The 25,804-nt window shown below is 38.5% G+C and overlaps 1 protein-coding gene and 1 non-coding gene across 3 annotated transcripts; both read right to left on the reverse strand.

Annotated features, from left to right (window-relative positions):
* Positions 1–6,199: 6,199 nt before the first annotated feature.
* Positions 6,200–22,926, reverse strand: EREG (epiregulin). 2 transcript variants are annotated; one of them, XM_036413868.2, is made up of 5 exons: positions 22,845–22,926; positions 10,937–11,023; positions 9,404–9,527; positions 8,214–8,363; positions 6,200–7,648 (listed from the first exon to the last, which is right to left on the reverse strand). In XM_036413868.2, exons 1-5 carry the CDS (start codon positions 22,891–22,893, stop codon positions 7,567–7,569), a joined length of 492 nt encoding a protein of 163 aa, XP_036269761.1. In that variant the 5' UTR covers positions 22,894–22,926; the 3' UTR covers positions 6,200–7,566. The 2 variants fall into 2 exon arrangements, with proteins under 2 accessions (XP_036269761.1, XP_036269769.1); XM_036413876.2 differs by lacking the exon at positions 22,845–22,926 and adding an exon at positions 21,767–21,958.
* LOC118709572 lies at positions 18,858–19,024 on the reverse strand. The gene has a single exon (XR_004985050.1). It is a non-coding gene; the product is annotated as a U1 spliceosomal RNA (small nuclear RNA).
* Positions 22,927–25,804: the final 2,878 nt, after the last annotated feature.

Below are 25,804 nucleotides of genomic sequence, written 5' to 3' on the forward strand. Positions count from 1 at the left end.
ACCTATTTCCTCACCTGAGAAATTAGTCTCATAAAAGTAGTTATATACCTCATAGTGTTGTCATAAGGACCTCCTGACTTCAAGATATGTAACCTTAATCACATCTGCCTTGTCCCTTCTACCATGTAAGTTGACATAGTCACTGAATAGGACATGGACATCTTGAAGGATGGCGGGGGTGAGGAGGCATTATTCTGCTGACCACACCAATTTAATGCCTTCACTCCTCTGATCAGGAGCAATAAAAGATATTTGTTTTCCATTCACGTGAAGTTTATCTTCTCAGTATGGTTTTGAATATCCTTCAAACTAAATACTTACCTATTTCCAAATAGAGATCCTATACTACTGGCAAGATGATCTCCCTGGCACACCTTAAACATACTATGTTTTTTCTGGTGTTTTTGCTGATTATTCTTCCCTGTCTGACAGACTTCCCTTTGCATATCAAAACCCTGTTCATTTTCCAAGGTCCAGTTAAAGTTCTATCTCCACAATAAAAGTTTCCCTATTAAGGAAATCTTTCTCTAAATTGTTTGATATGGTACTATTTGGTATATATGGGGACTTCTGTTTCTCTGTTCATGATTCATTTATTCTTCCTCTGGTAGTGACATACTGGTTTTTCTTTAGGGGAAAATTTTCTCCTGGTAGATACAAATTTGGTGGTTTCTCAAGCAAAATGCACTGCCCTCCTGACCAAGAGGTAAATCCATGATTCAAGCTAAGCAGTCAGATGCTGTCTCAGCCACAGGCACCCAAGACATAATAATGCTATGATTTTTAAAACTTCACCTTCTAAAAGCAGAATATAGCTAACTAAGTCACCAGGATTTCCCTGGTTTTTTGGCTTTTACTTTAATCCTATCTAATGCCCTATATCCTTCCTAAAAAATTTTTCTTAAGCCAGAATTCTTTTATGTTCTATAAAAATCAAAGAACCCTAACTACTAAAGCTTTGGATTGTTTTTTGAATCTCTCCATGATTTCAAATTTCTCTTCTAATTTTCTTGAAAATTGCAATGTATTTTACCCTTTCTTTAAATATTCCACAACCCCTTAAGTATTACTAGATACAAAAATACTTTTCAATAGTTAATGGTTGACTAATTAGTGAAGTATTGGTTTTTATCTTTTTTAAAGAATTTAAATTGCTCTTTATATCAAGTTGAGGGCCAGGAACCTGACATATATTTCCTTGGTATCATTTCTACCATCCTCAGAATAATGGAAATCATTGCTCTCTTTGAAGAGATTGAATGGAAAAGTCACCATTCCACTGACTGTGCTTTTTATGTATGTTTCACATATTCCCAATGAGTATAATAAAAATGCTTATCTAGAATTGTCTGTCATCTTATCACAAGGGATTCATTCCAAATGCCTTCATTAAATAAACCTGGGCTGGGCTTATATGAAATTTTTGGAAGATTTTTCTCAAATATCTCTCAGATATTTAGATAAACCTAATGGAGTGTCTGTGTTTGGTTTTATATGAGGGGTAGTTACCATTAGCTGATAACCAAACAGGATATTTAATAGATACCCATGTTTTATGTCTCCTTCTTAATGAACCCAGCTTGAAACCTAATGAGCATCATTTATGTTTTATAATGTTTTGTAACCATGTGGGATAAAATATGTTTGAGAATTGATCAAAGTCAAATTCAGTGCCTATAATATCTTCCTTTTGAAAAATGTGATATTATATCTAACTCTAGTATCCTGAAGTTTTCTTTCTTCTGCATAATCTCTTCAAAATGACTGATTCTGCCATTATTGTAAAAAGTTTAGGGTAATACTTTCTCAAATCACTTGAAAGTGAGCCCTCGGTGCTCCCAGAGGATGATATCAGGTTTTTGCCCTGAGTTATAAGAAGGATGAGGTTGAGTTTAAGTGAGATGGGAACATTGTAGAAGGAACAGCTTTTCAGGGTGATGTGAGTGATTGAACATGTTACCTTTGAATGTCTAGTGGGTATCCAGGTGATGTTACATAGGCAGTTGGACAGGGAAGTCTGGTAATCAGCAGAAATATCTAGGCTGGGAGTAACCAGTATATACATGGCATAAAGGTATAAGACCTTATGAAATAAAGTAGTGAGTGGCTATATAGAGAAAAAAGTTTCAAGATGGAGAAGTGGAAGCACTCCAACATTTATAAATCAGAGTTGGGGGATGGGAGGTATGCAGAAATGTCTAGCACGAGACTTGAGAAGCAGGTGGAGAACCAGGTGAATGTGGTATCCTGGAAGCCAAATGGAAAGTGTTTCAAGAGTATATATATATTGTATATATATTATTGACTTTGTATGGAGAGGAAGAGAGAGGGATAGAGAGTTAGAAACATCGATGAGAGGGAAACATCCATCAGCTGCCTCCTGCACACCCCCTACTGGGGATGTGTCTACAACCAAGTACATGCCCTTGATCAGAATTGAACCTGGGACCCTTCAGTCCACAAGCCAACACTCTATCCACTGAGCCAAACCGGTTAGGGCTCAAAAGAGTTCTTTTTCTTACTCTCTGGCCTCTCAGACCGTGAACAGAGTCAATCTAATGGTTCTGTGATAACCCAAGAATTTTATTTTATCAAAATTTCTGGTTCTCCAAAGGAAGCTCTAAACTAGATTTCTGATGAGCTTCATGCGATTGTTATGCTGCTTTTTACAAGGGCCAGAATGACAGTAGAATTGGGGATCAGAAGACCTTGTTTCTCATACCAGCTTCACCTTTTACTATCACTGTGATCCTGGACAAATAATTTACTCCCTGTAAAATGGTCATAGCTATGCCTCCCTGCCCTATCTTCCAACTGGCATGGTCCAAGGAGCTAATAACTGGCACAGCAATCTGTAGGTTGCTGAGGCATGAACAAAGAAAGCCATCACTGCGATGGAGTGCAGATGAACCAGCTTCTTCTGCTCAAAAGGCCTGGGGAAGCCAAGCCTCTGAGTTGGTAGAAGCTGAGGACATCATGATACATGTTCTAGCTGATGTATTCTTTCAAAAGTTACTCCTTAGTAAGGTGTTTATTCTTTTTTTTCCACTTTATTTATTTAAAAAATTTTTAATTACAGTTGACATACAACATTATGCTAGTTTCTAGTGTACAACATAGTGATTAGACATTTTATAACTTACAAAGTGATCACCCCAGTAAGTCTGGTACCCATCTAACACTATACATAATTATTCACACACCCATGTTTTTTAAAGGGAAAAAAAGTCTTTACTTAAATGTTCTGTGATCACAAAAATCCTCTTTTAAGATAAGAAGTTGTTCAATGAAGTTATTTATGTTAGAATTCAGCATATTGCCACTACTTTGCTCTAAGTGAAATAAGTCAGTCAGAGAAAGACAAACACCATGTGATTTCACTTTATATGAAATCTAAAAAACAAGATATGTGAGCAAACCAAATAGATTCAAAGATACAGACAGACTGATGGTTGCTAAAGGGGAAGGGGTTTTAGGGGATGGGTACAAAACATGAAGGGATCAAAAAGTACAGATTGGTAGTCCTAGAACAGTCATGGAGATGTAAAGTACAGCATAGGAAAATATACACTAGTCAATAATATTGTGATAAGTATGTATGGGGCCAGGTGGGTAGTGGAAATATCAGGGAAATACTTTGTAAAGAATATAATTAATCACTATGCTGTACACCTGAAAGTAATCCTATCTAATAAAGAGTGAATATGCAAATAGACCATCACACCATCACAAATATGGCAGCGCCTAGACCCCTTAGTCCCACCAGAGTCCTTTCAGCTCCACCAGCGAGGGGGTGAGGAGTGGCAGGTATGTGGTACAGCCAGACCCACCCCCATCCTCCCAGCCTCCCATAGCTGGCCCAAGGCACAGGCAAGCCTTGTATGGCGGCTGCCCAGCCACCCAAGACCACCCAAGGCTCAGGTAATCAGGATTGACCAAGGCTTGTGCTGCCAGCAGTGGCAGCATCAGAGGTGTGATGGAGTGTCTCCTTCCCCTGATCTTGGCATCGCCTCCCACCCCTGAGGGCTCCTGGACTGCCAAGTTAGGGACCCCCCACCCCCCGCCTCCAGTGCATGAATTTTCATGCAATGGGCCTCTAGCACAAAATAATATCGAATATAAAAAAATGTTCTTCAAAATAATATCAGTTATTTTTTTATTAATTTAGGGAATCTATTTTGTTTGAAATATATAAATACTCTTTTAAAATATTAACAACTAGGATTTTATAAATAATGTGACTTTTATATTTCAAAGAAATTCTTTATTATGGTGTGCAATAAAATGTGATAAAGTTATATACTGCTTTCCCAAACTAAGACCCATATGTCTTTATATCTAACCACATTGTAGCTCAGTAACTGTTTTTAACTCCTTGCTTAGATTATAAGGAAAAAGAAAAAGAGACTAATTTGTAAAGCTTTTATGCATGGCTTTATTTTTCAAAATTTTTTCCATTTCTCAACAAAAATAAATAAACATTAACAACATCTTGTAAAGTATTTATATTCTCCTTCAACATCTTAAGGTACACAATTATCAAAGTTGATATTGAACACAAACAAATTGATACAATTCAGTACTCTGATAAAATTCATTATCAAATAAGTTACTTTAATCCGCAGACAATACAACTTAATGTTCCATAGCATCTTTAATATAAACTGTATACCAAAATGGCTCTTTAACCTTAAAAAGTGCAATTACAGAGAGATAGAGAGAGAGAGAGAGAGAGAGAGAGAGAGAGAGAGAGAGAGAGAAATACTTTTAACATCATACCAATTTGAATAACAGCTATGTTTTAGGTAACATTTTTCTCAAATTAAAATATTCCAGAACACTGTTTATATAAGCTGTTACTCCCTTTCTCCCATATAAATAATAGTAGAAAAAACTGAAAATATTAGGAAACAAAATAAATGAATTTTTTCCAAGTGTACAGAATGGATATTGCAGCAAAAATGACAAAGTGGATCAGACATTAGCTTTTACAAAGTGCAATATTGAAATCAATAGAAATTAGAAACTATAGTATTATGCATTTTGTTGCATGAAGATATTATATTATTTAACAGAAATTGATTTTAGCTTTCTTCCAAAGGACATAAAAATAAAAATCTGAGTTAGACTAGTCATGCTAGTGCACCATTTCTCCCATTGCTTTGACATTTGGCAGAAAGATGAGAGCAAAAAGAAAAATGTCTAGAATAGTAGTGTTCTATTGTACTATTTATGTTCAATATGTTATATATTCAGTATATCTCAAATTTGAGGTAAAACCTTTAGTACTAATCATAGTACTTATGTTCTTGATTATAGAATATGTTAAGTGAGTTATTGTTTCGCCTTGGTAGGAAGCCATGAATTATCATATATACATTGGATTTACATTTGTTCTCAGTATTTTAGCTATGACTAGCCCCTTCTAGAAATATAGTGAGAAATCTGTAAAATAAGGAAGTCAGACTAAATGTGAGCCAAAATATTTCCACTGCTTATAGAAAACATGAACTGATAGTAATAATTTTACTTTTATGTTTGCCTAGAATCCTCATTAAGGCAATTACTTTTTACTTATTTTTTATTCACAAAAAGCAATCTGGGTCCTGCCTTTTGATTATTTAACGTGTATTTCTAAGACTTAACTTTTGCAGGGGCTAGTTTTATTAGCATCCTTAAGTGAAGATTAAAAGCGCACCTAACTACTTACAATTAGTGATGCAGTATGAGTTGAGATGCTTCAGATGAACTAATATGTAAAATTAATGAATTGAAGCTAATTTCTTGATTGGTCAATAAATACTCTGAAGCAATCCAGATCACGTAAAATAGGCAGACTTTGTTTATAGGTGTCAATATGTATGTATAGGATTTAAAGTGTGTTTTAAGTTTTACATGTTTTTCATAAAGTAACAAATGACTATAATTTGATTAATTGAGCTCACATGTACATGTGTATTTAATATGTAAATATGCACACATACACAAATATATACATATATAATTTGTTTGTTCCCCTAACAGTAAAGAACCAGATTCAGGACTTTGTTTTTTGTTGTTGTTATTATTGGTTGTTTTTTCTATCTTTTAGGACTTTGGATAAGGATCATGTGAATGCACCAGGCTATATAATGGAGGGATATATATGGAGTCAAGTCCTAGCACCTGGCACCTCAAAGGTTAGCCATCATTTCTTTTATCTTTGTTGCCCTGGCACATGTCAGGACAAAAAGTGGAAAAGAATAGACCCTCCCTGTTCAAGCGCGTGATCCTGAGGTCTAGCATTCAGTGAGACAGTCTCCCATGTGGTCCCCAGGTAGTAACAGCTGTGGCTCCTTGTGCAGTTGTCCCAAGCATCCTTATTAATTCACTGAGACCATAGGCTCTGAGTATAGGAGAAACCATAGTCTCCTCTCAAAAATAAACAAAAGACTCTGGTTTCATCTCAGTCTTCATCATAAGGAATGAATGGTTAAGTCTAAATTCTAAAAACTTTCAAATAAATGCGTTCATTTGGAAAAACACATTATGACTTATTTTTTCTTGTTTTCCCCATGTTCTGCATCAGGATATAATTTTAAATATAGAATTTCAAATTCTATAAGAAGCTACTTACTTCATTTCTTAAGTTAAAAATTTCTTGGATGGAAAACAAGTGTTTCTGTCTTTAGGCAATATATATATATATATATAACTGTTGTCTTGTACTTTAAAATAATGATTAGTCCATCAAATTTTGGACTATAAATTAACCTTAGAATTCAGCAAAGCCCTTACAAAAATAAATACTCTTAAAAAGTAGCTCTAAGTGTGGGTTTTTTAAAAATTGTCTCAGAAGCAAGAGCTGCCTCACATAAATGCTGTACAAAAAAAAAAAACAAAAAAAAAGGAACTCTGTGAAGTTATAAAAATATCTACTATTTGCATAGAAGATGGTATAAGCTGGTTCATTTTCCTTAAGGACAATCTGAGATGGGTGACTAGTATCCATAGGAGCTGTGGGTTGGAATAAGGAATTGACCACCTCCCCTCCAAGCAGATAAACAGAGCTGAGAATGGGCCTGGAGGGAGCAGAGCTCTCCCCGTTTAGTTTGTTTCAAATGTGGAGTGTTTAGCACATGGTCTATATTTGCTTCTCCCCAATTCCCATTTTATCATTGTTCAATATATGACACAATGGAGTCAACTTATACATCAAACTATGGTATACACAAACCAATTATCATTGTTTTGAGGAGTAGAAAAATATACTTATCAAATTGATTTGACCATATATTTAGGCTTAGAGAAATCTGTCCTTTGCTGACACTTCCTGAGCAACTTATTTGTAGCAAGCAAATAAGCTTTGAAGCTTTCAATAAAGCACTTAGCTCAAGAAAAAAAAAATACCAATTTTCTTTCTATATTAGTTTGTGTACATTATACAAAAAAAGAAACAAAAAGTTTCCAAATATATTAAAAATTGTTGATTTAACACATGACCCAACATAAATATTATTAATAAAATAGGAATATTAACATCAACAGCTTGCTGTGCATCCCGGCCCATGAGCTTGGTGGCGCCACTCAGACTTGTGGCAACGCCAGATCTCCCGAGGTCACCCTTTCATACTCGTTCCTTGACTTTTTAATTTCTCGATTTCTGTACCTGGAATATTCAGGAATGAAACTGTTAGCATTGTAATTAACAGTAATGAGAACAAAGTATGTTAACAAAAGGAACATGTATATGGACTCTATATTTCTATTAGTCTGCCTTACATTTTAAGGTCCTAAGTTTCTGGGGTTATTAATTTATAAGGCTGCATTTTATCAAATACAAAACTCAACCTGATAAATACAAGTGACTAAGTATAACACTGGCATCATGGCTTACAGCTTACTTTCATATTTATTATCATATTCAATACTGAGTTCTGTAATTAATGTAGGATGAGGAATTCTCTCTGTATTGTAAAAGGAACTGATACTCCCAAGTATCACACTCCCTATGCATAAGGTCACATAGGTAATAAGTAACAGAGATAATCACAGAATCAAATCAAGATGTTCTGCTTCTACAACTTTTTCCTAAATAAAATCAGTGCAGAGTCCACCTTCTCCCTCTAAACTTTAGAGTCTAAAGAATACTTTGTCCATATTTTTACCCAGTTTAAAAGTCTGTAGTGTATAAAAGTGACTGATAAAAACAGAGTGTAAACACGCTGGCTTACCATCTCCAGAAGTAGTATATGGAGCCGGCGACTAAGAGAAGAAGGAAGAGAATAAGAATCACGGTCAGAGCCACATATTCTTTGCTCAAGGGTTGTTGGACCGTTAAAAAGAAGTGTTCACATCGGACACCAGCATAACCCACCTCACACCTAAAAAAATGCAAGAGAAAGATCAATAGATGTTCTCAAATCATGGCTATGGCTTAGATTTGTAAGCACTAATCTCATACTACGATGCAAGAAATCAACAAGGTTTGGCAAGAGATGAAAAGCAGGTCATCAAAGACTGACCTAGAACCAGGCCACAAGGCACAAAGAGCCCCTCGTTGCTCTCACGCTGAACTGTGGTATGGAAATGACAGTCCGGTGCAGTGGCCCGCTGACTGTCCGTCTGGAATAGGTTTTTGTAAGTTTTTCAGGATTGAAGTGCTTTTTGTCTACATCAGTGGAATCAATTCCCAAAACAGAGGTTGATAAATGTAAGTCCAATGGCAAGATTAGAAGTTGAGCTGCTATTGTGGCACATGTGAGAGGGAGGCAGCTGAAGCCCTCCCCAGTCTGTACCCCTGAAGTATCTGTACAATTTGAAAACCACCACTCTTTGCTCCATAATTAAAAAAAAGACCTTTCTTAATAGAGCTTTTCATATATATATATATATATATATATATATATATACACACACACACATATATATATATATATATATATATATATATATATATATGAAATTTTTTACATATAATTGATTTTTTACAAAGAGGAAGGGAGAGGGATAGAGAGCTAGAAACATCCATGAGAGAGGAACATTGACCAGCTGCCTCCTGCACACCCCCCACTGGGGATGTGCCCCCAACCAAGGTACATGCCCTTAACTAGAATCAAACCTGTGGCCTTTCAATCTGCAAGCCGACGCTCTATCCACTGAGCCAAACTGTTTTCAGCCAAAGTACCTGCCCTTGACCAGAATCCAACCTGGGACCTTTTAGTCCACGGGCTGACACTCTATCCACTGAGCCAAACCGGTTTTGACATTTTAATAGAGCTTTTAATAGGACATATAAACTGTATGCTTGTAGTACATATAAACTGCTCCCCATGGAAATATACTAGTAGAGTAACTTCAATAAATAAAAGATAGAGAAACCTAGGTTAAAAAAAAGAGTCTGTTGTTAGTTTAGGGATATTACCTGCAGTATTTTTCACTCATGTCCACCAGGAATATACACTGTCCATGCAAACAGTAGCCATTCATGTCAGAGCTGCACTTTGTTATTGACACTTGAGCCACACGTGGACTGTTTTCTGTCTTCACTGTGAAGAAAATGGAGAGTTGAGTATATTCTATTGCCTTCTTGGAAGCGTGAATCATCCTTTAATAATAGTAACCACTGATCTACTGTAACAAAGCAGGTCAGGTACCAATCAGAAGAGAAGAATTTTCAGGAGCACGGAGTCACTCTAGTGTCACACTCTCTTATCAATAGACACAACACACCGGTCCAAAAGAAAGTGGCCAGCAGACTAAACCAGACAAACCTGGGGATTTAATTCTCCAATGACAACATGTAAAGGTAGAAAAGGTAAGTTGAGGGACATACACACACACACACACACACACATTATTACCTTCTATAATTATTCACTGAACCAAAATTAGTCTAATTTTTTCAAATCTCAAAATAATTCTGAAATTCATTATTCCAAAAGCAATTTTAAGCTGAATACATTAATTTATTTAAGATAGTTTAATTCTAGCATGACTTTTAAGCTAGCAAGGCTTGCTCTGGTGTGCATTTCAGAATCATTGAGGTTACCATCGAAGAAAGCAATCAAAGCCTCCCAACATATCTAACAATGAGTCCGAGCATGAACTGGATAAACCCCTGGTTACAGATGCCTCCGTTACAGCCATAAAAACAGGAGCTTTGTTAGAAACAGTGTTGAAACTTATATATTCACTTCAGAATATTTTAAGTTACTAAAACGTGAAGAATGGTCATGACATAATTATTTTTAAGTTACATCTTGATCGCAATACTCTTGTTCAAATAATCAAAAAAGAAGAAGGCAGACCAAACCTCCAGAGCGCACAATGTTGAAGGAAGATAAGAGAGAAAGTGAACTTTTGGAAAATACCTTGGTCCCTCAGCATAGATAATATTGGGCTCAATAGCTCAGGATAACCCTTGATTCAATAATTCAACAACCTTTGACTACACATCAGAGACCTCTGGGGTCCTTGAGAGAAAAACTGTGCATCCCTAGGCCTAAGCAATGTGTTTGTCACATAGTAAGTAATCCAGGAATGTTTCTGAATGAGTGCTGTGATGACAAAGACAGAACATCACTTGTCCCTCTTACAAAAATAAAATGAAAAGGCACTGATGATCTACTGTGTATAGTATCAATGTTCCTATTTTGCCTGGGACTCAGCTTGTTACAATGGTTTCTCAGCAGAGCTCTGGGGAATGGCTATAGGGAATCTGATTTTCTTATTCCTTATCTCTTCAAGATCAAATTTCCCCATATAACTACAATTTTTGCTTTGTATGTTTTCCAGGTTGCTAGTTTATAAGGGAGTTAAGAAATTTGTTAACACAGTAGCTATTCTCTCTCCCTCCCCCACTCCCCACTTTCATATGTATTTATAGTCTTTGAGTTTGCATTTTCTGTTAACAATATGTAATCCTCTAAAGTGCTGTTGATAAAATTGGGCTTACCTAGAGCTGTGCAGTTGTCTTCAGATTCTCCTGGGATACACGAAGGAATCACAGTGGTTCCGAGAACTATATGTAGAAGATGAAAACCTGTTTATAGAAAAAAAATCAAATATGTAATTAATGCTTCAAGGGAAAAAAGGTTTGGTCAGATTTCCACAGCAACACAGCATTTGGAACTTAGTCCATCAAAACCTTAAAAAAAAATCATTCCTGGAAACAGACATATGATTGAAAATGAACCCCCAGGTCTTAGGTCCAAGGGTAAAAGCCTTGGCATTGTATTCATAGTTAGTTACAGATTTAACGTGCTTCAGATGTTTCACAGGAACCTTTTCAAAGACCTGATTTTGAAGTTTGATACCGTAAGAAGTTTAGAAATTCAAAAATTGTAGGATTTCTAATGTTTTATTCCATGTCATGTTTGAAGCAATGCTCCAAGAAAGAACCTATCACAAAAGAATGATTCAAATAAGAATCAGGTTCTACTTATGCTAACAACTATGCAGGACTCTCTACCTAAGATACATTCCTCGTTGACTTAAGTGCCTAAATTCTAAATTACTCTTGCATTGTAAAATGTAATCTAGGCAAAGTCAGAATATATCTTATTTAACTCGGAATGTACACACATACACTGAGCCATAGAACACAGTTTCTGTCAGCCCAGGAAGCATTTGAACAGAGTGTTTCATCTTGTATCTCCAATGAAAAGGTAAATATTGGAAAACAGGCACCAGAGTGACTCAAGTAGTTCCTTCATTATGTACAAAGCATAAGATGAATGCTTTTAATCGCATGGGCATTTATTTAAGAGAGTTTAGTCTTATCTGTTTAGTAGTCAGGTATTCGTACTTCAACTACCCTTTCCATGCTTATTGAGTAATTCTAATATAAATATAAATATAAATGGTGGTGTTAGTAGTAACATTGGCAGCAGTCAACATTTTTTGCACACACACTATATGCAGGCATGGTTCTATCATCCTTGTTTTTATTATCTCATTTAATCCACTTACTGACACTCAGAGGAAGATACTATTGTTGCTATTAGACGTATCTGAAAACTAAAACATAGAGTTTGAGCAACTTTCCTAAGGTACATAGTATTGTTGTGAATGGGGCACTTGCAGAATTTGGAAACAGACAACAATGCTAGGGTATAATAGACATCACATGGAGCAAACAAGTGAACATGTAATTGAAACAGATTATTTAATCCTAGAGGGGGGCAGCAAAAGGCAATCCTGGGAGAAAACTTGAGCAATGTGGTTCCCTCCCTTAGTTTTTGAGATAATTAAATAAAATGGTATTTTTTTCTGAAATAATGCCTAACATACCAGAGATCCCCATAGATGTTCCTTCAAAGTCAACATCTAGTCTCTAGTGTTAGCAAGATATACAGGCAGTGCCCTCTACTGGTCTGTTCCAAGAATATTTTCTTTTTCTCAAAGGAGTCATGTATCTATTAAGCAAATTGCATGGGGGGTTTTTTGTTTGTTTTTGGTTTTTGGTTTTTGTTTGTTTGTTTTAGCATCAGCATCATAGTTTGTAATTTAATTTTTCACACTTGACATTCTAACAGAGCTGTGAAAAAGTTATTAGCCCCAAATAACCTTAATGCAGTTAAATTAAATGTCTCGTCCAAGACCAATTATCCAGTGACCATAGAAGATAAGAATCAGAAATGCACCTTCTGACATCAAGCCTCATCATCTTTCAATGATCTGAAAATACTTTTTGAAGTTTAGAGCTAGATAACTCCCCCTTCTGTATTTCTACAACAATGTAAATCCTGCTTCAATTACTATTATAAGGGGGGAGGGGAAAAACATCTTTCTTTAGTGAGGAAAAATAATGCTAAAGTTTGGATTTCATTGTCAGTTGAACAGAAATGAAAAAAAATATTAATTTGTCCTCATGTAGAATGAGCTAGAATCTCATCCAAGTCCATTTGGTTCTACATCTCAATATAATTTTGCCGTGTACTTTAATGACTGAAGAATTTAATGTATACAATCTGCTCAACACAAAATGAAGTTCTAAATACGTGTTTTTACATCCTTGACCCTTCTATTCTTCCATATTTCTTCAACTGAGGAGTGCTTGGAAGTAATATTACTAATTCTCCCACCAGGAAAGGGCCAACCAGGTCCATTGTGCAAATGTACCCCTGAAGCTCATTTCTTTATCCTCTGCAGGAATCAGAAACTAGCCTCTCCTCCTCTCCTCTTCGGGGTTGCTTCCAGCTGCAACCTGCGACAATATTAGAATCCAGCTAATTGTTTGGAGGTGTTGCTTCTCCTTTTTTTTTCTTTTTTTCTTTTTAGGATTTTAGTAGTTCATTTTTTCACTGTTGGACACTTTGTTCCACTTGGTCAGGCCACAGGTGAAATATTTGTCTTTGTGAATTAAAGAATGTTCAGTGCAGGGCGTGCCTCCACAAAAACTGGGCTCTCCTAACCTGTGACACTCCCTTGGACATAGTCCATCGCTCAGGATGGTTTCTGTGAGACTCACGACATTAATCCAACATCCGGGTGTTTTACAGAAGAAACTAAATAATTTTAAATGCTACTTTCAAAAACAAGTGTGTAGATTCTGGTTCCATCGTGAATGTGTGTAACCAAAAAGGTAGCAAAACTAGTTCTCAATTATATGTTCATCTGCACAGCTCTTTGGCTTTTACACAGTGGTTCTGAAGCTTCCTTCCACCTCACCTCTGCCCCAGACCTTCGCAAACTGGAGTAAAGGTAAAGGAGTAAGTGGAGAAGATTAAAAAAAAATTTTTTTTTGAAAAACTCCACCATGAAAGATTCTGATATCTACTATCCTGTACCCTTAAGAATTACTACACATTATTTTAAAGCCATACAAAAAAGGAATAGATGCTAAAGTCATATCCATATATTTCTTTAATCTTACAGTTTTTCATGACTTTAGCAGCATAACTTTAGTTATACTAATAAAAAAGGTAATATGCTAATTAGACCGGATAGACCGGACATCCTACTGGATATCCTTCCGAACAAAGCCATAGGACGTTGAGGGCAGAGGACCAGGGGCATGGAGAGGCTGCGGTGGGGGAGAGGCCACAGCATGGGCCAGTCCAGCGCATCAGCCCCTGCTGCAGAGGCAGTGGGGGAGAGGGCTGCCCGTCCCAGTCCCAGTGCTGCCCCTTCAGCAGAGGCAGCCACAGAGGCAGCAGAATGGGCCCAGTCCCAGCACCACACCTCCGCAGAGGCTGGATGGGGTGTGACCTGCTGTGCTTCAACCTCCCCCAGCCCCTCCCCCAGTTGGCTTGGCCCCAGATTGCCCCCCACCATCAGTGGGCGGGGGGCGGGGCCAGCAGCCATGATGGCCAGCAGTGGCAGCAGCACAGCGAGGTGATAGAGTCCTTCCACAAAGGGAGGCCAGAGACAGCAGCAGTGGTGAGGTTATGGGGAAGCACTTTCCCTTGATTGGCCCTGTCACCTCTCACAGAGGGATGCCAGACTGCAGTGTAGGCCCTCTCCCCACAGGTAGGACATCCTCTGAGGGCTCCCAGACTGTGAGAAGGGGCAGGTCCCCCCCCCCGCCCCCACCACCACCACCAGGAGATTTTGGGCACTGGTCCTCTAAGTTTGAACATAATGATCTCTCTAAGATTCAACTACTTGGGTCTGGATCCTTGAACAGGAGTCTTGCTAAGAAAATAATTCACTATGATACTAAAGATTTTGGATAGTGTCCTTGTCTCAGAAAATAGGTCTAGTGACAAGTTCACATTGGCAACTAAAACATGAGCAATTCTGCACAAGGTGAAACGAGGTAAATGATTTTTGAAGTCAAAATTAGCAGGTGAAACTTCTGTTTCATCACTGCTATAAAAATCAAAATCCCTTTCGAGGCCAATTTTTCTGTCAAACTTCCAAATGGGTTTTAGGATCCTGAAGCTCACCTATTCATCCTTCTGCCTTCACCTTTCAGAGACTGTGTCTCAGTGAAATCTCAACTGTGCCAGCAGGAAGTGGTGCTGGTGACTCACAGGATACAAACCACCTCTACCCTGTGAGTCAGGGCCGGGCCTACACCCTTACACAATATTGGGGACGGCACGCGTGGGAGAGGCTGAGTGCCATTGCCTGAATGGGGGTAGCACTGAACGTTGTGGGCCCTGGGGCCTTAAGAAGTGCTTGTCCAATAGCAGGAGGGAGGCCAAATGTCAAACGTGTCTGATTACACCTGGTTTCTTTTGGCCTTGCTTTTTTTGCCCTCACCCAGGGGCTCCTCTAGAAGAAGGCAGGGACTCTGTGACTAGCCTCCCAGGTCAAGTCAGCAAAATCAGTGACAGTTCCAGGAATAAGTAGGCTCCCCTGAAGAAATAATCAAGCACATACAAATAACCCAAAATAAAATGAGATGGGTTACAGAATAAAAGGAATGAATTTTTTTCTCCCTAATTTTACCTTTTATGTTTAGAACCAAATACCAGACTTATAATAAATTGTATGATTTGTCCAGTCCAAACAGGTAGTAAAACCCGTTTTATTCACATTTTTGCTATGGACTGCTAGATTTCCACCTCTTCTATGATGGTCTATAATTTGAGCATACGTGTTATGCCTCGTACACTTTGAAAGAGTGAATATGCCTTCACCATTTCCACATGCTTTTGTTTTAAATTACATTCCACTATGAGACGAGGTCTTGCTGCACCTTGGTTAAAATAACTGTAAAATCTTTATTGCATTACATAATGTGAAACACTACTGTCAATACTTTCTAGTAACATCCTACTTTTTATATATTCATAAATAACCTTATCTTTGTTTTCAGCAACCACGCTCTTCTTACAGTTTTTCAATGTTAACTTTTTAACTAAACTTTATTAAAAACTGTTACAAATAAGTATTTCTTTTAATTTAGCCATAGGATCCTATTTGTCAAGGGAAAAGGAAAAACTTCACAGGCCCATGGCCAGCAAACTGGGGCTTGCGAGCCACATGAGGCTCTTTGGCCCCTTGAGTGTGGCTCTTCCACAAAATACCACGGCCTGGGCAAGTCTATTTTGAAGAAGTGGCATTAGAAGAAGTTTAAGTTTAAAAAATTTGGCTCTCAAAAGAAATTTCAATCATTGTACTATTGATATTTGGCTCTGTTGACTAATGAGTTTGCCGACCACTGTCATAGGCCATCGTTTTTTTCAATTCATAGGCATAATACCCTTCAATTTTGGTAGTAATTTCTAAATCATACTTCAAAATTCTCATAGTCATTACACAATGCTACACTTAAAGCTATTCTAATCAAGACTCAGTGTGTCAAAATATAAGGGATTAGTTTATTTCTCCCTAAAATAGACTTAAAGATGTATCTTGTTCATGATAGAAATCTTCTCAGAATGCAGGAGGATGCATATCACCACTTGTGTAAAGGGTACAATGTTATTATTAGTCTCAGTGTCTGGAATTTTGTGACTTAAGAGCTCCTAATATGGGGCATGCATCCCCTAAAAGCCAGATACATTTCTAGAATATTATTTCAAATATTTTATTATAATTTTTTTTCCTTCCAAGATAATGTTATATGGATCTTTATATATTTTTTTAACCCGTTTCCCTTTCATCTTGTTTCTCACACCTATCCCCATAGATCCAATTCAGAAATATAAATTACTACTACATTATTGTTTCAAGGAAACCATCTCCTAAAGGGGCCACAGTTTAGATTATGAGTATTTGCCTTCTTTTCATCGTGGTCATATTGTATGTGGCCTGAACCTTTGAATATGTAATGGCATCTTTAGAAAGAATGACTGTTATCACATGCATTCTTTCTAAAGGCCTAATGCCAGAAATGAATTTCCAAAGGAACTGAATTTTAATCAGCATAAAAAAAAGAGAGGAAAATATAAATACATAAAACTAACTTTAAAGTCTCAGAGCTAATTGCTTTTCATTCAATAAGACTGCATAATGCACCTAGCACATTTGAAGCTGCTAAAAAGTCGTACTTCATAAAAATATATTTTCGTTAAATTGGAGACTTCAACTTCAGTAAGAAGCACATATGCAACACCCAATAAATAAAAAAGGAGAGCAGTTTCGCCTGTATTTTTTTTTAATAACTACATGTCTCAAATTATATTTGTTTAATACATATCTTTTGAGGTTTTCTGACTGTATGGTATTGAACAAGATGCTGAAAAGAAAATTGGTGGGAAAGAGACAGCTCCTGTCCTAAGTAGAGTTAATGGGCTATACACCTGGGATGAAGAGGAAAGGAGAGAATTCACAGATGATGTCAAGTTCCTGGCTCCAAGGAGGGTGGAGCTATTAAAAGAGTAGGAAGCAGGCAGACCAGCCGGTTTGCGGAGATGCTTGGAAATGGTAGATATGAATGGAGAGCATAATGAGTGAAGAAATTTGAGTCTGTAGTTCATATGTCACCTATTTACACTTATTAGGCCCTTAGGAACACAAATCTTAAATAAAAGAGTGAGAAGTGAGTTGATGGAGTCTATCTGGAAGTCATATGAGGGAATATGATCTTTATGGGCATATGAGCCATTCAGATTTCTTAAGGGAAATAGTATGAAATGAAATATATTAGAACTTCAGGGAATAGGTAATCAAGAGTGATTAGAAATGGCCAAGGAAATTCAAGAAAAAGGGAAGTTCAGTGTTGTATGAACCAATAGGTAGAATTATAAAAGGAGGCAGGGATAGTCGGCAAAGCAATTATATAGGAAGAAAGTATAAGTGGTGCCATCATAAATATGATTATTCATCATTATTCAAGACAAATGGTGCTTAAATCAGCAATAAAAATGGCTAAGTTGACTTTTTTAACACTTGAATTGGTTTTACATTTGCATCCGGCTTACCATTAATATTAAGTTTATTTGTCTTGGTAACTAAAGCATTGATTATTCAAACTTCGAATTATGAGTGCCAATGGAAAACCCACCCATTAGGCTAGTGATTCTCAATCCAGAGTAATTTTGTCAACCAGGGACATTTGGCAATGCCTGGTGACATTTTTCTGTGTCACAACTGGGGGAGGGGGGTGTGTGCTACTGACATCTAGTAGGTAGAAGCCAGTGATTGCTGCTAAACACCCTGCAAATCATAGGAAGACTCACATAAAAGGATTATTCAGTCTACAATGCAAATACAGCCAAGGCCCCAAAACTCTGCATTGGACACATGAGGAATGGAGTCTAGTTCTAGCTCAGAAACTAATTTTATTTCCCTGCAGCTGAGATTTCTTTTCTCTGAAAATAGAGACCTAGGAATGGAGTAGGTTAAGAGGGAGATGGAATTTAGATTAAATTACTCTAAGGTCCCTTTCATTTCTAAAACAATACTTTTCTTTCTTTTACTGACTATTCATCATTCAGTCATATCACTGCCCAATTTCTCTCTCTCTCTCTCTCTCTCTCTCTCTCTCTCTCTCTCTCTCTCTCTCTCTCACACACACACACACACACACACACACACACACAGTGTGTGTAATTTAAAATATGTTTAAATTTTGTTAGGCATATCATCAGTGAGTACAGACATAAATGGGGAAATGTGGGAAGAATAATTACTAGGTTTTATCATAAACAACAAAATTGAATTTTAAAGAACTATTGATTAGTCTAAAAATATTTAACTTCTCAAGTATATTTCCAAAGAACATAGTGGTGAGAATTCTATAAGTATCAAGCTTATCATGCATCCAACTAACATTTACTGAGTGTTTAATATTTGTGTGTCACAGTGTGAATGAAAAAAGATGAGTGCAGCATCAGTAAGGGGAAACGGAGCTAGATGCACAGTATTACTTGAAAAGGGCAGGACCTCAGGAATGGGAGAGGTGTCAGGGGGCTGGGGGTCAGGCTGCACATTTTTTTATGTATTTTTATTTTATCTCATATTATTTATTTATGCCAGGGGAGAATGTGAACGAACACAGTCCCCCATTTCCATGAATTATGCAGTCGAGTTTCCCCCAGTTGGGAGAGTCTCAGGGGTCAGCACATCTGGAGTGTAATAGATACCCCTGGTCCTAAGAAAACCATCTTTGTGACCATGGAGTATTCCCTTAATATGTATATTTACCTGACAGGGGTTATCTGAGAAAGCTTGACACTTTTCTCTAGACTTAATGAGCAGAACCAAAAGTGAAGAGTGAGTTAGGGTCATCCCCAGCAGCGGGTCTGCACATTAAAAAATGAAGCCTTATGTGAGGGATGGCACTTCTTTTTAAATTTGTTTTCTTGTTTTAAAAAAAATGTGAATAGCCGAAACCGGTTTGGCTCAGTGGATAGAGCATCGGCCTGAGGACTGAAAGGTCCCAGGTTCGATTCTGGTCAAGGGCATGTACCTTGGTTGCGGGCACATACCCCAGTAGAGAGTGTGCAGAAGGCAGATAATCAATGTTTCTCTCTCATCGATGTTTCTAACTCTCTATCCCACACCCTTCCTCTCTGTAAAAATCAACAAAATATATATATTTTAAAATGTGAATAGTAATACCTTTCCCGGTTAAAATGGAGTTATAAAGTTTAAATGAAGTGTTTTATAAGAATGCACTTGATGATGATGATGATGATGATGATGACGATAGACTTAATTTTTAAAGTTTTTTAAAATTATTTTCTAATATTCAATTTGTTAATTCCATATACAATAATCTGATAATATTGTTATTATTATCTCCATTTTACAGATGAGAAAACTGAGGTCCACAAAGGAATAAATCTTTATGGAAGTATCAAATTAAAAAAAAAAAACTGGGATGTGTTATTATTATCTCCATTTTACAGATGAGAAAACTGAGGTCCACAAAGGAATAAATCTTTATGGAAGTATCAAATTAAAAAAAAAAACTGGGATGTGAACCCCACATTCTATGTACTATCTATGTCTCTTGATTCAAAACTATCAAGTTTGACATATATAAATGTGTATATTTTTATATACGAGAGTGAGACTTTTTCCCTGATCTGGAGGATTTGCAGGAGAATTTGCATTTAACTCACTTTCATGCCTCAAATTTAAAATTCAGGATTTTTATCCTAAAAAAAATAAGGGTTAACATTTTTTCTGAACAATTATCAAATCATCCTGTATATTATAGATGGTATCCTAGTTAATAAAGTCATTACCTTAACCTAGAATGTCACAGAACTTTTATTTGCCCTGTAAGTAGACACCTAGTCTTTCATAACACATTGCCAGAGGACACTGAGTCTGCCATGTTACTTCACTTGTTAAAGCTTCCAGAATTGCTATACCAAGGGGATGGCTGTCAGGGTGCTCCTCCCCAAGGATATCACAGCTCTGGGGAGTCTCACCATTGTCTTCCTTCCAAAGGAATGTTCCCAGCAGAAATTACAACCATATTAATTAGACAATTTACATAAGTCTATATTCAGGATGAAGTCTTACAGATGAGGAAACCACACTTTAATTTATAGACTCTTTGAAGAGGATTTCTTACATGACATTTGCATCTTTGGTGAGACAATTAACCAGGAAATGGGAGGTTCTTGGGCAAAAATGGACAGAAGACATTTACTTTTGCCATTTACTCTAATTTCTTTACTGAGCCTTAGTTTCTTCATTTGTCAAACTGGGCTATACATACCAACCTCATGCAGTTATTTTAAGAAGTGAGATGATATGTGTAAAGCACCTACCACACAACATAATTGGCTCATAGTAGGCATCTGGTAACTGTTAGTTCCCTTCCAAACTCCTGAATTTGGCCCCCAATGGGGGCACCCCAATGTTCATATGGCCAGAAGATGTGGAAGGCAGCTGGGTACCGGGGTCAAAACCCAGACAGGAGAGGCCTGTCGTCATGTTTTCTGCCTAGAGGTGTCAACTCAGGTGTGCTACCACTCAGGCAGCTCATGAACTCTCAGGTCAACAGAAAAGATCCGAGGATAGAGCCAATGTCTCACTGAGATCCATGCTTCCCGTATTTTCAAGAAAATAAGTGTTTATTCTGCTCAATTCTCTGTCATTGTGCAATGAGGTATGGAGAAATTGTCTTGAAGATATCATTCAGGAATATGCTCAAAAGTCCATTTGGGTATCAATGAAAATGTTTTATTTTATAGATCAAGAGTCCCTAAGTATCAAAAAGACATATAAATTCCACAAAATGGAAATAATAAATAGTTTGCTGGAATCTAGCATAAATGAAAAAAGTCATTTGGGAAAAGTATTTTTAGATTATATTTTGTTTGGTGGGGGAGAGGGGCAATTTCAGAGTTAACAGATGACCTTACCTTTTCCCCCCAGGTGCTTTAGAATAAAACTATTGGACTTGCATACCTGCACAGAGTGTGGAGAAATGGTATAGAACTTCAAACAGGAACTTTCCTAGTGGCAGAGAAACATCTGAATGCACTGGGAAAACAGAAACTGACCCAGCTCATTTGGAAATGGGCTTGGCAGCTGATGAAATAAGTGAACTATAATTAAGTAATGCAATAAAGGAGTTAAGCACTTTCATGACAACAAAAACACACACAACATAGGTGGGTAGTAACCAGGTTATTCATAGGCTCTTGCTGTCTCAAATTAGAATATTTAATAAGTATCCCAGAACAGACACGGGGCATTGTTCAGAGGCAACCTCACCTGTGCGGGGGGAAGCGCTAAGCCACTGTGACCTCTAGGTTACGTTCTAACTCTAGGAAGACTGTCACCTCTCCAATTCTCACAGAGATTATTTTCACAGAGATTTAAAAACAAAGACAGGCAGAGCCACATTATGCGCTAGAGAACCTTCTACAGAGTCCTCAGCACAGTTTTGGTAGAAACCAGACATCCAGTTTCCACTTACATTCCTGAACTTGAACAAGTTCCACTATGCGGAGTATGCATTTCATTAAGTCTCAGCCCCTGAGATAAGGCGTGTTGAAATAACAATTTAACTGTCACATCCTGCACAGGTAGGTACGTAGGTAGGTAGGGGAATTCACCTCATTGCACGCCCAGAAAGAATGCGGGACTGGCAAGTTTTATTTCCTTATTTAAATCTTCATATACAGCTCCAAATTCCTCTTGAACTTTAAGGAATGAAGGAGAGAAGCAATCTATATGTTTTTCAAACTAGGAAGCTTACACTAGGTATCTCCCCTATCCGACCCCCCTTCCCCCCATTAACTCATTTCAAATAGGATGATGACAGGCAACAAAGCACACAGCACACTCAGCGGTTACAGGCTGTGGGGTGCCATGCCTGCCAGTGGAAAGCGCTGACCAGCCAGGAGGTTTCAGGGACAAACTCGACAATGGCAGGTGAGAGGATGCATTGGCGGCCAGGAGCTCCAGGACCTGAGAGCGTCCCTCCGCTCCAGGTAAGTGACAACAGCGGTTTCATTCTGCGTGGTCTGAGGCTCCAGCCACCCCCCAACCCCCAACGCCCTGCGCCCCAGAAGGAAGCTCAAGCGGGCTTGTCTTAGAAAACGGAGGGCCAAAGGGCAGGAAAGCACTCCTTTCGAAAGCGCGCCTCCCCCCCGCCCTCCATGCCCCGGTCTCCTATCCTCCCGCCCCTCCCCACCCCTGGCCGCTGCAAGGAAGAGCACGGCTGAAAGTGTCAGCAGTGCGTCCAGGTCTTGGGGCTCCTACAACAGCCAAGTTAACAGCAAAACCCAAAGGCTTTTCGACCTTTCATGTTACCTAATACGGAGCTGTATAAAGTCATGCATGCCATATATACAATAATTATCAATGAAAAGCGTTTTTTTTATGCCGAGTCGCCTCCTTCCAGACCCCACCCCACTGCAGACGGACCCGCAAGTGAGGGACATCATTTCCAAGTGTGCATGCACCGTGGCCGGTGGGAAACTCCCCGAAGGTCCATGACAAGTGAAGGCGGCTGCACGGGTGCCCCCTGAGCACCAGGCGGCCAGGCTTACCCAGGCAGAGCAGCAGCGCGGGGCCGCGGGGGGCGAGGCGCGGCTCCATCCCGGTCCGGCGGCAGCGGAGACGGGCGCTGGGGGCTCAGCGGGCAGCGGGCGGCGGGAGGGGGCTCACCGGCCCGGCTGGTGGCGCAGCGGCGGCTGGAGCGCGCGGTTGGAGAGACAGACGGGAGAGCCACCAGTCTGTCCTGTTCCCGACACTGGTCTTTCCTGCAGTTGAGCTCACTTGCCCCGCGACGCGACTTTTATAAGAGCCCGGGGTGGAGCCTGGGGCCGGAGGACCTCCTAGCCGGGCGAGGTGCAAAGTGTCCGGAGTTTCCCAATGGGCCGCAGGGAGGAGTGGCCAGCGCCGGTCCGGATGTCCTCCTCCCTCTCCGAACACCTGACTGAAAAAAATGCCTTTCGTGTTAGCCGGGGACTACTCCCCAAACTTTTCCATCTTCCCCTCTGACTCCCCGGGGTGGAGGTGGGGAGCGTGGACCAGATGGGTCGGTTTGCTCGGTGGTGGGGTCACTTGTCTGAAGAGTGGGTGGCTTTGGTTGCTCTGGGTGACAGGCATAACTTGAACCCAAACCAGCGCTGGTGTTCCCAGTGGTGGAAAGGATGTGTGGTTTCTGCCCAAAATATCTGTGTGTGTGTGTGTGTGTGTGTGTGTCTTTCATATCCACATCTTCCTTCTCAGTACCTCTGTTTCCATGGTATTACATGCATTTATGGCTTCAGTGGAGCTAGTCAGTATGAAGAAAGTCCTAAATTACAGATTTCATTCCGTCCTATTTGCTATCCATCAGACTACTGCTGATGATTTAACTTCCCCCAATTTTTTTTCTTAATCCCAACACTTTCTCGTACAAAATCTTTCAGTGCCTGCCACAAACCTGCACCCAGTCTTTTCAACCTCAGCTCCCACTAGTTCGCCAAATCGCCTCAGCCCAGCCTGTCTGGAACTCACCACACCCTTGCCTATTCCCACTTTCCTGCCTGTGCTGATGGAGTCACAGTTCAGGGGAATGGCTGACTCTTACTGGAGCTACTCAAGTCCTGCTCATTTTCTCAGTTCTCCTCAAAGGCCTTGGTTTCCTGACCTTCTAGATATCTCTTTTCATTCTGACTTCTTACAACCATTATTTTTTATCTTCCACCTAAACTCATAGAATTCTAGATTTGATACTTCACACCTGTTGAAACTAATTGGTATTATTTAAATGCTATTGGTTGTAAGTCATATATTCAAATCTGCATGAATACATAAATGATTTTACTTTTTATTTTATTCTCCCCCACCTTTTTTATTCCTCACCCCAAATGGTGCCCTTTAGTGTCCAGAACTTTCATGTTGGAAACAAATGCTTAATCCTTCCATGGTTAAGATCATGAATTTAGTAAGTCGGCTGTTGAACCCTTAGACAAGTAATTTAACCTCAGTTTCCTCGTATGTAAAATAGAGATAATAATAATAAAAATCCAGATAATGCCCAGCACAAGGTTATCACTCATTAAAAATACCTATTATTATATGTAAACATTGATGTTAGCACGTGGTAGGATGGTGGTACTTGGTGGGTGCTCAATAGTCATGAATCAATGCATATTGGAAGAGAGGTAGAATGATGGCCTCTGAAATCTAGCTTCGGAATCTACCAAGAAATCAAGCAGAAAGTAACTTATCACTTAACTGCTCTTTTGTAAAGAAAAAAAATGAAACCAAGAAATATGATCCTGGGACTAGGTTGAAGTTTTACTGAGCATTGATCGAGATCACAGTTTGGTAAATTAGAATTAGAAATAGCTTTTGTTTTACAAAGTAGACTTGGAAAATAAATAGCTCAAGTGTTTGAAAAATTAAGGCAGAATTTGAAAGAATGAGGTGTCAACTGGGAGTGTTTCCTTATTCTGCACAATGACGAGGAGGTACTTGCAAGGAGTGACAAGAATGTATTAGTCCTAATTAATGGCTTGTTTCACCAAATACTGTGCTGTGCTTTGTGCTCAAAAGAAGGATGGGGTGGAACTCACTGAGGCGAATGGGGTCATTCCCCAACAGTCAGCTCTATGGTATTGATATGTGGGGAGGCATTTTTTTACTTTGTGGCTGATGTTTGCAAGCGTGAGATATCATCACTGTGGAGGAAAAAAAATGCTGTGCTTCTCCCAAAAGTTTCCACAGCAATGTACTCTTTGCATGGTGTGAAGAAATCTTTTCTTTATTGGTTCTGTGTTTACTCAATTTTGTAGCCATTAGTTTTTGAGAGTGACTCCATCATGACGCATCAGAGAAGATTGGCCACAGCCTCCGCATGTCTTTTTTTTTTTTTTTTTTTTTTTAATAATTGCGGACTATTTTCATTAATCGTTCATTTAAATATATACACATAGTATGAATTACAATTATAATTCCTTTTAAAGACACAAACATATTTGAAGATAGAACAACTTGGGAAGAAAATAATCAAGTCATATGGAATTTTCCTACTAGGAAATGAGTTAAACTAATACATTAGCTAGATGAGTAATTCCAAGTCTGAGAGGTATCAGGTTTTTTTGTTTTGTTTTGTTTTGTTTTTAAGGAGTTAGTAAATATATATAATGCTATTTTTAAAATTCATTGAGTCTCTATTATAGTTATTAAAATGTATTTATTTTAAATTGAATCTAAACTCAAGGTGGGTCATGGTCTATGTTTGTAATTGATACACAACAAACATGTAACCACTACCAGGCAGGTAAATGCTGCAAAAATAATATTTTTATATTAAAGTGGATCTTCTTATGAGAAGTGAGGGAATCCTGGACCACCAGCATCCACATTCAGGCCCTAAACTGGCACAGCCCTACAGACTGCAGCCAGATCAATTGCTGGGCCAGCACTAAAGAGCGACCATCCAACCACAGACAAGAACTTATAAAACCTCACAATTCTTCTTCCATTCCTCCCCATGCCTGGCCCCAATTTGGGG

This window comes from Pipistrellus kuhlii, unplaced genomic scaffold, assembly GCF_014108245.1.
Source record: "Pipistrellus kuhlii isolate mPipKuh1 unplaced genomic scaffold, mPipKuh1.p scaffold_m20_p_1, whole genome shotgun sequence".
NCBI classification, from domain to species: domain Eukaryota; kingdom Metazoa; phylum Chordata; class Mammalia; order Chiroptera; family Vespertilionidae; genus Pipistrellus; species Pipistrellus kuhlii.